This window comes from Oncorhynchus tshawytscha, linkage group LG19, assembly GCF_018296145.1.
Source record: "Oncorhynchus tshawytscha isolate Ot180627B linkage group LG19, Otsh_v2.0, whole genome shotgun sequence".
NCBI classification, from domain to species: domain Eukaryota; kingdom Metazoa; phylum Chordata; class Actinopteri; order Salmoniformes; family Salmonidae; genus Oncorhynchus; species Oncorhynchus tshawytscha.
Window position 1 is genome coordinate 23,449,572 of NC_056447.1, and position 12,191 is coordinate 23,461,762.

Below are 12,191 nucleotides of genomic sequence, written 5' to 3' on the forward strand. Positions count from 1 at the left end.
AAGAGTGTGCTCCTAATCTCAGCTCGTTACCTGTATAAAAGACACCTGGGAGCCAGAAATCTTTCTGATTGAGAGAGGGTCAAATACTTATTTCCCTCATTAAAATGCAAATCAATTTATAACATTTTTGACATGCGTTTTTCTGGATTTTTATGTTGTTATTCTGTCTCTCACTGCTCATATAAACGTACCATTACAATTATAGACAGACCATTTCTTTGTCAGTTCGGCAAACATACAAAATCAGCAGGGGATCAAATACTTTTTCCCCTCACTGTAGTTGAGGTAGTATGTACATGTAGGTATAGTTAATTAAAGTGACTATGTATAGATGACAACAGAGAGTGGCAGTGGTGTGGAGAGGGGAGGGGAACAATGCGAGTAGCCTGGGTAGCCATTTGACTAGATGTTCAGGAGTCTTATGGCTTGGGGGTAGAAGCTGTTTAGAAGCATCTTGGACCTAGACTTGGCACCCCGGTACCACTTGCTGTGTAGTGGCCGAGAGAACAGTCTATGGCTAGGGTGGCTTGACAATTTTCTTTCTTTTAGGGCCTTCCTCTGACACTGCCTGGTATAGAGGTCCTGGTATAGAGTGATGTACTTCGCACTACCTTCTGTAGTGCCTTGCGGTCGGAGGCCAAGCAGTTGCCATACCAGGCAGTGATGCAACCAGTCAGGATGCTCTCGATGGTTCAGATGTAGAACCTTTTGAGGATCTGAGGACCCATGCCAAATCTTTTCAGTCTCCGAGGGGGAATAGGTTTTGTCGTGCCTGCTTCACAACTGTCATGGTGTGCTTGGACCATGTTAGTTTGTTGGTGATGTGGACACCAAGGACCTTGAGGCTCTCAACCTGTTTCACTGCAGCCCCGTCGATGAGAATGGTGGCATGCTCAGTCCTCTTTTTCCTGTGGTCCACAATCATCTTCTTTGTCTTCATCACATCTAGGAAGAGGTTGTTGTCCTGGCACCACACAGCCAGGTCTCTGACCTCCTCTCTATAGGCTGTCTCGTTGTTATTGGTGATCAGGCCTACCACTGTTGTGTCATCAGCAAATTTAATGATGGCGTTGGAGTCGTGCCTGGCCCCGCAGTCATTAGTGAACAGAGAGTACAGGAGGGGGCTGAGCACGCAACCCTGAGGGGCCCCTGTGTTGAGGATCAGCGTGGCGGATGTGTTGTTACCTACCCTTACCACCTGGGGGCGGTCCGTCAGGACGTCCAGGATCCAGGTGCAGCTGAAGGTGTTTAGTCCCAGGGTCCTTAGCTTATTGACGAGCTTTGAGGGCAATATGGTGTTGAACGCTGAGCTGTAGTCAATGAATAGCATTCTCAGATAGGTGTTAATTTTGTCCAGGTGGGAAAGGGCAGTGTGGAGTGCAATAGAGACTGCATCATCTGTGGATCTGTTGGGGCGGTATGCAAATTGGAGTGGGTCTAGGGTTTCTGGGATGATGATGTTGATGTGAGCCATGACCAGCCTTTCAAAGCACTTTATGGCTACAGACGTGAGTGCTACGGGTCGGTAGTCATTTAGGCTGGTTACCGTAGTGTTCTTGGGCACAGGCACTATGGTTGTCTGCTTAAAACATGTTGGTATTACAGACTTGGACAGGGAGAGGTTGAAAATGTCAGTGAAGACACTTGCTAGTTGGTCAGCGCATGCTTGCAGTACATGTCCGGGTAATCCATCTGGCCCTAAGGCCTTGTGAATGTTGATCTTTCTAAAGATCTTACTCACATCGGCGTAGGAGAGCGTGAACACACAGTCTTCTGGTACAGCTGGTGCTCTCATGCATTTTTCAGTGTTATTTGCCTCGAAGCGAGCATTGCAGTAGTTTAGCTCGTCCGTTAGGCTGGGGTATGTACGTACGGTCACTGTGGTGACGACATCATCGATGCACTTATTGGTGAAGCCAATGACAGATGTGGTGTACTCCTCAATGCTATTGGAGGAATCCTGGAACATATTCCAGTCTGTGCTGGCAAAACAGTCCTGTAGCTTAGCATTTGCTTCATCTGACACTTTTTTATTGATCTAGTCACTGGTGCTTCCTGGTTTAATTTTTACTCTCTCGATAGGTAATGTGGTCTGCAGCTTATCATGAGAAACTCTACCTCAGGTGGGCTATAGCTCGAGATTTCCTTAGATGTCGTGCACCAGCTGTTGTTTACAAAAATACATAGACCGCCGCCCCTTGTCTTACCAGACGGTGCTGTTCTATACTGCCGGGACATCATATAACCAGACAGCTGTATGTTGGTATTGTCATCGTTCAGCCACGACTCCGTGAAGCATAAGATGTTACAGTTTTTAATGTCCCATTGGTAGTTTAATCTTCCCAATAACTCAGTCATTTTATTGTCCAAAGATTTGCTAGCAGAATTGAGGGGGGTGGGTTTTTTTCGATCGCCTCAGACTCCTCAGAAGGCAGCCCGCCCTCCGGCCGCTCTTTCTCCGCCTCCTCTTCACGCAAATCACTGTGGTTGGGTCCTGTTCCAGAGGGAGCCATATATCCTTCTCCTAGGGCTCATCAGAGTCATGAAAGAAGAAAAAGGATTCTGCTAGTCCGTGGTGAGTAATCGAAGTTATTTTCGGTCATAAGAGACAGTAGCGGCAACATTATGTACAAAAATAGTAAAAAAATAATTTACAAACAATGCAGATAAACAAACAAAAAAACAATCGGTTGGGGGCACGTAAAACTTCTGCCTTCTGCTCCGGCGCCATACTACATTTGGCAAGATAAAATGGCAAGACGCACCACATCTGGAGACATCTGCACTATTATGACATTGTCTTGAAGTTGACAATGTTCACCGTCTCAAAAAGGAACATGATGAAAAGAAAGAATGGACAAGAACATGATGAAAGAAAGAAGGATTAAAGAAAAGCTCTCTGAAAAATGCCACTGCAGGAGAACAACTCCAAAGGGCAATTAAATCCATGTCCCCATTACCCAGGTCTTCTTCTACGTCCACCCAGAAAGCACAAACTACATGCATTGTCCTGAGCTACAGTGTACTGGTACTATTTGCAGGTGCCTGAAGAATATGGGGTAAATACTATCTACTCTTCAGCTATGATAAACCAGTGCGGGACATTCCTGGAATAGTTCCAGGAAAGAGAGTTCCAAAGATGTCACTCCAGGTGGGCAGCCGTTCCTGTGGAGTGACAACAGTGTCATTAAGAATGTCCAGATGGTGTGAGAGCCACTGGAGCTGCAGCACATCAGCAGAATGCCTGGTAGCAGGTCCAGTATCCAGGTCTGTCATCCTGCAGCTGGCCTTCCTGTTTCACAGCTCTCAACTGGGTCAACATGTACAGGGGGGTCTTTCTACGTAGTCCAACACATAATCCCATGTCTCTGAAGCGAACAAAAGCAGCACCACAGAAAGCAGACGGAGTCCCAATAGGATAACTATATCATAAAGTTATACAGTATCCGTCTGCCCTCATGTGATGTGTCACGACAGACACATCTGAGTTCAGCGTTTATTACAGAGCGTATTGCAAAGACTTGTACAGCTGTAGATTTGGCCCTGTTGACTAATTCCAGTAGATCAGTGTGTGACGTGTGTGTATGTGTATGTATGTGTGTGTGTGTGTGTGCGTGCGTGCCTGCGTTCATGTGCTGACTGCATGGAGGGGGAGTCAGACTTAGCAGTGCTGAGGAGAGAGTGAGAGAGACATGTTATCACCCTGTCTGACCTTGTCAGATAAGGGCCTTTACGCTGCTCATACACCTCTCCTTCACATGGTCTCTCCAACTACATCCATCTCTCTCCGCTCTCCATCTTCCTCCTCTTTCCTTAACGTCTCTTCATGCCTCTGCGTCTTACTCGCCTTCCACTCCTTTAAAGCCTCAGCACTTTTAATTCGATATGGCAAAAGAGAGGGGGAATTTTAAATTATGGATAAGTTGTTCTGTTTGAGACCCCATTTGTACTTTCAAGGGATGAAAAAACAAACCAACTATGTCTTTTAAAACCTCTTAGAGCTACCCCCCTACTTTTTAAAATTTCCACCTGAAGACATACCCAAATCTAACTGCCTGTAGCTCAGGCACAGAACCAAGGATATGCATATTCTTGGTACCATTTGAAAGAAAACACTCTGAAGTTTGTGTAAATGTGAATTGAATGTAGGAGAATATAACACAATAGATCTGGTTTCGATAATACAATGAAAAGAAAACATACGATTTTTTTATTGTTGTATCATCATCTTTAAAAAGAACAAGATAAAACAAACATTTAGATAGGATGGGGATAATTTCAGTGAAAAACATAAGAGGGTAACAGTACTTGTGCAAAGTTTCAGAAAGTTTCACGATCAGTGGTCATTGGGTTAAAATACAGTAAATCAACGAAACAGCGGGCAAATCATTGGTGCACAATGATGTCATTACTTGTTGTCTTCAAATCGGGTTCTTTCAGTCAATACGTCCCGCGAAATGACCCATCGTGTTTGGTTGTGTTACAAACATTGTGTTACAAACAAACCAGTTGATTGCAATGAAACCAAACATGACTGGAAAAGTCACGTTTTGTGTGTGTATTTACATCAAATGTGTCGTCGAAAATGGAATGAGACGGAATTCACGACACAAGCGGTTCACAAAATGTTTCGTGTTAGGCTATAAAAATGGATTTTACAAACAAAAGACCATTCATCGTGTAACAATGAGCATTGGGATTGCAAACAGAGGAAGATCGTCAAAGGTAAACTATTTATTTTATTGCAGTTTGTGATTTTGTTACACCTGTGCTGGTTGAAATAGTTGTTTTTTATGGGGTTCTATCCTCAGATAATCGCATCGTATTCTTTCGCAGTAAATCCTTTTTTAAATCTGACAATGCATTTGGATTAGCAAGATTCTAGGCTTTCGAAACATGTGAGACACTTGTAGTTTCATGAATGTTCTGTGCGGAGAGAGGTTAAAATGATATGGGTTAAGAGATAGGACCGGGTCTGTCTATAAGGCAAAGGAGTTGGTTCTTTGCATGATTCCACTGGGGGTTGTCTGGGCTGCTTGGACTTCATTTCAGTCTGGCTGGCAGGAGGCTGTGGTGAATGTGATTAAGTTGATTCTTATAAATTAATTTCATCGAATAAATTGAACTTTAGGGAGAACTAAGCTAGGACTTTATGTGGGTCATATTAGGTGCAAATACGGTTATCATTCTGTATCTTGTAATACGTATTATTGATTCAAAGTAAGTATTTAAAGTACATACTGATGATATTCAGTAAAGTGCAGACAAGTTGCAAGCGAAGGTGCAGGTCGTACTGTATGTCAATACTCAAGTCAACAAATTGTACCTTCTTCCAGGATATTTTTTCCTCAAAATCACTAGAAAACAACCACACGAAAAACAGCACACACACACATCAAACAATACACCAAACTAAAAAGATCTGTGGAAAAGTTTGCCAAGAATGCAAGGGCATTCCCTCTCACTTCACTAGGCTATGTATCCCAGAATTCCAATGGTGTATCTATATTTGTGATGTTCCTAAGGAACCCTTTAAAGCAAGGCTCCCGTTAGTCAGGGCCAACTCTACCTTACAAACAGCCTGGGGGACTAGAGAGAGAAGAGCATCAGATCAGCAAAAACATTTGAAAAAGTCCAAAGCACTATTTATTATGTTACCATAATATTTGCCAACCTGTCGATTCAGTTAGACTTGTATTGCATATTCACCCCTATAAAATACAGTATGACACTGTTCTTTAGATTCGCAAATTCAATCAAATATATCATTGCTGTCTGATGAAAACCTAATCCTTTCAGGAAGTTGAAAAAATGACCATATTTTCCCATTAACAAACATACAATTATGAAACTTCAGAAGCTATTTTCAATACATTTTCTTGGTCCTAGAGTCATGAAATGTTCAGACAACATTAAGGGGAGTTATTGCTTTTAATAAATGTAAAAATTACAATTTGCAAAAATGTTGTTTAATTTCGTCAGACAGTGGCCATATACAATCGGATTAATAAAAGTTAGAGGTAGAGCAGATGAACACTGACATAAACAATAAGTGTAGTATTATAGTTCTGTACTTTTATGGATCATGGCCGACAAAATTGTCTGATACATTTTTCCTCATTTCCCATGAGTGTTCATTACACAATCCATATAGCTTCTACAGCACTTACCTCTCCTAAGGAGTAAGATTACTCACAGTATCGGACACAATATGACTCTAATGAATGCTGTTAGCCACATCAAAAAGCACTATTTATAGATCCATTGGGCTCAGGTTGAATCTACTCAGCGTTAGCTAGTCTTGTGAACATGTTTTGTCATAGCTGTTAATTACATCTTCAGAATTAGACTTCCTCCAAATCATCAAGGGAAGAACAAGAGTGAGGCACCGAGATCAATGGGAACCTTGTTCCTTCTGCACGACGCGTTATTGTTCTAGCTCGTATGGAACATCCTCCAGCAGACTCAGTCTTTGAAAATAATCAGGGAATGTGATGCATCCACACTTAACATTGGTTTCAAGGTAGGACTAATGAAAAGGAAAAATTGTTTTGAAGGCTGATCTTTAGTCTTTGCACATACTATCTGAATAGACGTATTAGTAGTTCATCAGCCTTCTTTGATTATTTTTCAAATTAGTCAACTTTCAGTCATTCCTGCTTAGAATAGTGGGGAGAACAACTAGTAGGAACTGGGAACATGTATGTGCTGCCTTCTCCCCATTTTTTCCATCACTGCTCTCTATATACTCTTTCTCCATCTCCAGCTCCCAACGTCTTCTCCTGTCCTCATTCTCCTCTGGCCTTAGGTTAAGGCTATGGCACTTCAAAATCCGTTTCACTGGCAAAAGGTGATCAAAAGACATAAAAGAGCCAGAAAGAGAGATCGAGGGGGATGAATACAGAGAGAAACAGACACAAGAGAGAGGAAGAGAGCGAGGTAGTAAGAAGCAGGCCACTTGTAAGTTGACTATGCCATAGGTAAGTGCACTCTTAGAAAAAAGAGTTCCAAGCGGGTTATTTGCAGAGGGATAGGGTTCTACCAAGAATCGTTTTGATCAGAACAACACTTTTTGGAAGACAAGAGTTATTTGTAAATCCAATGGTTCTAGCTAGGACCTTTAACATCCTAAGAACAGTTTTTGGAAGAAAGGGAAGAATTCAAAGAAGAATTATTTGGAAGGCAAGAAGGGTTCTACATAGAACCATATCTAATATTTCCCAGCATGCTCGTTTTACTGTAAAACTGTATATGTGTTTTTGCATGTACATTGATTGGTTGACAAATGTTATGCCACACAAAGATAAATAACATACAGTTTTCTAAACTAATCCAATATGTTAGTAATTGGATGTATTGCACCCCTTATAGAGATGGTTGTTCCAGTTTAGATTGAGGTATTCTCAGTATTCAATCTTCCCTACCCTGGCAGTCATTCTGAATGTAGGTGGCGGATGATTAACAATTCCACTTGTTGGATATCCTAACTCTGGCTGGATCCAATTGGAATTATACATCACTTTGAAAACCAGGAGATTCCTAACATCACTATGTTAGGGTATAACTAGGCCCTCAAAAAAATACCTTATGATATACAGTATGTAATGTACTGTCATAAAGAACTACATTTTAATAAGGCTGGTGGGTATGTTGGAAATTACAAGATTATGTTATAATACTTTTATTGCATCAAATGATTTTATGCAACAGAATAGAGGGTTCTTATATCTCTATTGTGTCTGTGTGAACTGAAAGTGGGCCTCTGTGAGATAACACTGACAGGAGATTTACGATGTCTTTGGGGATACCGCATTCCAGAGCATGAGTTATTGGGGGAGATGGCTCCAGTATGGAGTTGAGGGGCCAGACACTGGTCTCTACACACTGCTAACTGTTTGTACAGCAGATACTGTCTGCTGTGAATTCTAAGTATCTTCATACAAATCTTAACCTTGTGACCCATTCCAATCAAGCAATTAATAAAATGTATTGATAAAGCCCATCAACTGATGTCACAAAGTGCTATACAGAAACCCAGCCTAAAACCCTAAACAGCAAGCAATGTAGATGGAGAACCATCTGTTGTGTGTCATGTAGACTGAAGGAGGATGGACTTTGTTATAAAATGCTGTGGCTCAAACCAGCTCGTTGAGTTCTCAGTGAAAATAAACACAGTTGACAGTGAGAGGACGTTTATTTTTTTTCTGAGTTTAGTAAGAACCATCCAAAGATAAAAGGGTTCTCGGTAAAACCCTTTATAGACGGTTCTAGACAGAACCCTTTGAGGGTTCTAGGTAAAACCATATAAAGGGGGTTCTTTGAAGAACCCTACATAGAGGGTTCTAGATAGAACCCTCTGAAAAGGGTTCTACCCAGCACCAAAAAGGGTTCCCCTATGGAGTCGAACCAAAGAAACCTGTATGGTTCTACTCAGCACATTTATTTCTAAGAGTGTAGTTGCTGGAATACAGACTCTTCTATGGGCATGAATAAATCAAAATGGCCTGTATAACAGGATCACAGGACACTCCCAAAGTCTGCACTAACATCCAGAACACACTCACCACGCAGTACACATCAAATCCCCTGAACCTTTATATATGTGCATGGAACAGGGAGAAAAAGACCGGATTTAACTCAGGGATGAGAGCAAAGAAGTGGAGGACACATGTAATCCTATAGTGAATGAAAGAATATTTAATAACTTTCATCTGTTGGAAGGATGGCATAGAATAGAGAAAGATCAAGTACCAGCGATATAGAACAGAGAGCGCAAATGAGGAGAGGGTAGGATGGAGAGGTGAAATGTGGAAGAGGATCGGCTGTTTTTGAATGATAATGAAAGAAAAGGGCATGAGTGCCTCATCTGAAGAAGGAAATCGAGGATAAATAAATATTGACTAAAAGGAAAGGAATTAATGGAGGAAAAGAGGGTCCAACAACATCAGAACTCTTCAGAAGAAATGAGGGGATGGAAAGAACCATTGCTGCTTGTTGGTCTTTTTCACCAAACATGCATATTTAGGCCCATATCCAGAGTGTGACGTGTGCTCCCTCTCCAGCCTCTAGGTCACCAGGCTGCTCATTATGGCGCACACCTGTAACCATCGTTACGTGCACCTGCGCATAGTCAGACTCACCTGGACTCCATCACCTCCTTGATTACCTTCCCTATATATGTCATTCCCTTTGGTTACTTCCCCAGGCGTCATTGTTTCTGTTTCATGTCTGTGCTGTTCGAGGTTCTTGGTTTGTATTATGTTTCGTTTATTTATTAAAACACTCACTCCCTGAACTTGCTTCCCGACTCTCAGCGCACTCGTTACACACAGGGTAATACCAAAACCAGGACAGTGAGAATAATTCAAACCCAGAGTTTAGCAAAATCCTACTCAGGCAACATACAGTAAAGCCAACCTATTGCATTTGGCTGTAATACAGTGAGGAGGTTTTACTGCTCATAAACTACAAGAAACAATAATCATATAGTAGCTGTAATGTCATCATCTGCTGCGTTTTATTTCAGGGGTCATTTATGGCCTGATATATTTACATAAAACTCTTTTAAATATTATGTAACACCAACCATTCGCTAACTGGAGCATCCCAAATTGAGCATAAATCTGTGCTAAAAGCCCATAAAGCAATCATGACTTTCCCCTCTTGTAAAGCAAGAGAAGTTCACCTAATGGCTCTCCAGGGCTGCCAGGGAACGATTTGACTGTTACACACAGCAAAAAGTAATGGACCTCCTAGACAGACAGTGTGGGAATGATTAGAGTGTTACACATCGTTAAAGTTAATGAGGCTCTAAAGTGGGCCAGGTATGATTTGACTGGGGTGAAAACAGTTGACCTGAACACACCTCTATAGTAATAGGCCACCCCGGTGACAGAGGAATAATTTGAGTGTTTACAAAAAGTTGACAGCCAGACAGGCAGTTTTATGCGAAGGCGGTTTGCTGACATGTATAAGATGTCCATTAATAGTGTGTCTGGTGACAGACAGGGAGGGACAACTGAGGGATAGAGGGATGGAGAGAGGTGTGAGCCGGAACAGACGGAGAGATGTCTGGAAACTAAGAGGTGTGCTGTCATGGCTTCCGATGTGTTGTCTTTGTTAAATCATCTTGTCACACTAACATAGAGGAGCTCACTGTGAAGAATCTCTTTCTTTCAACACCATAGACAAACTCTGAAGGTGAGTGAGGATAAAGATTAAAAGGGTAAGAACAAATTCATTGTACATCATTGTTGTTTGTCAAACTAAGTTGAACCCTGATTGTCCCCCTTGACAACTTTCAATCAATATCTGTGAGGAACATCTGTGGAATCAAAGCCTTGTGAGATTTACTGCACATAAACAGACCTGCACACAGCTCATTGTTTTCAAGCTGACAGTCAGTGTGGACCTCAATATCCATGAGATGACATTCAGGTTACAACCAAAGCCAGGACTCCTGGCCGGAGGTTGATGACCTCATCACTCACCTGATGCTCTGTGATTGGAGAACGTCTGGGTCAGTGGCATTGAGCAAGGCCACAAAACTGCCCAGGGGGATGTTCTCCATCTTAGTGACCTGGAGGGGGTCAGGAAAGAAGACGGGCCCCTCGTTGACGTCCAGGACGGTGATGTGTACGGTGGCCGTAGAGCTGGAGCCGTAGCCCACATCTGGCACCAGGGGGTCCTCGTTCTCCACCTTGATCAGCAGCGTGTGGAACACTACACTCTCATAGTCCAGAGGCTGGGGGGAGAGGAAAGAAGTGAAGGAGGTGAGAAGAGAAAACATGTAAGGAACAGAAGGGAGACAATGGATGATAAGACCGGTAGGACAGCAACAAAGAGGTGAAGGGGAGAGAACATTTTTAAGAAAAAGTGGGAAAATGGAGGACAGCAGCAAACTGAGTAAAGAGCCAAACTGCAGTGTGCTAGAGAAAAAATATAAAATGTTAGTAAGGTTACAGCTATTCTGTAGTCCTGTATCCTATATATTTTGCTAAATTGTATGGATTTATTGGAATAATGAGAGTAATAAAAGCTATGAGTGTTACAGGATCTTTAGTGTGCAACCTGTATGTTCATATCTCCAGTGAATAGGCCAGATTGTGCAGAAATATCACCATCCACCCTGCCTGTTATAATTAAGTGATAATGCCCGAGAAGCCTGTGTTTGGAGGATATATTGGCACGGGTGTTGTTAGGCCCAAGACCGTGCCAATATATCCTCCAAACACCGACTTTGAGGGCATTATAACTTTTATACAATGGGTTACCAACATATTCAAATAATGATTGACATATTTTCATTAAAAGCACATTTTCATCCTTCCACAAGATATAGTCCCGACACAAATCTAGGGTTGCTAGAGAAGTGACCCAGTCGTTCAGTCTTTTTGTTCTGTATCTATGGAAACAACCCAGTCGTTCATTCTAAATGTTCCATTGCCAAACTGGCTGGCAACGTTCTTATCCCTTGCTTGCTAGCTAGTCAACTACGGCTAACTTACAGTCACGTCAAAAAGTACAGAATAACAGAAAAGTAGCTGCATTTGCATTTGTTTAAGCTTTTTTCTAGTGACATTTATTTAGATTCATCCATAACAATGAGCTAATGAGGTGCTATTTTGCCTGGCATGGAAGAATGTGCTCACTCGTCAGGACACTGTTGTTCAGAGGAGTTCGCCAACAACTCAGTTACAGGAACACAATCACTTCAAACTGAAGCTGGAAAGCTGCCAATTAGCTGCGTTTCATTTGACCTTTTTTTCAATTGAATTTCTTTGTATATATCCATAAAAATGATGCCAGCTGATTCATGATTTCGACCGGCTGAGAAATGCTGCCTGCCTTTCTGTCTCGTCCTGACTCCCAACACGTTCATTACTATGGGACAGATATCTAATTTGAATATTGAAACAATGTTGCCAATGTCGGAGAGACAGACATTAAGGTTTATACAAATCTCTGTTAAACTAAATGTTAGTCTAAAAGAAATGGGAGATAATGTCTAGATGCTTTTTATAGTGGAGATCAAGTTTATACATTGCCTGGCTGGGCTGATGAGACAGTGGATTGTGCAGTCAGATGGAACAGAGTAAATAGGCATTTTAACGTCATAGATTTAGCTGGTGGTAACTTGTGGAAGGGACACCAGCTGGAATGCAGTTTTTTAACCAATCAGCATTCAAGAT

The 12,191-nt window shown here is 41.9% G+C and overlaps 1 protein-coding gene across 2 annotated transcripts in view; it reads right to left on the reverse strand.

Moving 5' to 3' along the window:
- Positions 1–12,191, reverse strand: part of cdh13 (cadherin 13, H-cadherin (heart)) — a 527,392-nt gene that overhangs the window by 84,769 nt on the left and 430,432 nt on the right. For both annotated transcript variants that reach the window (XM_042301487.1, XM_042301486.1), the window contains one exon: positions 10,491–10,744. In XM_042301487.1, coding sequence (XP_042157421.1) covers positions 10,491–10,744 — 254 coding nt within the window. The remainder of the gene's footprint in view (positions 1–10,490; positions 10,745–12,191) is intronic.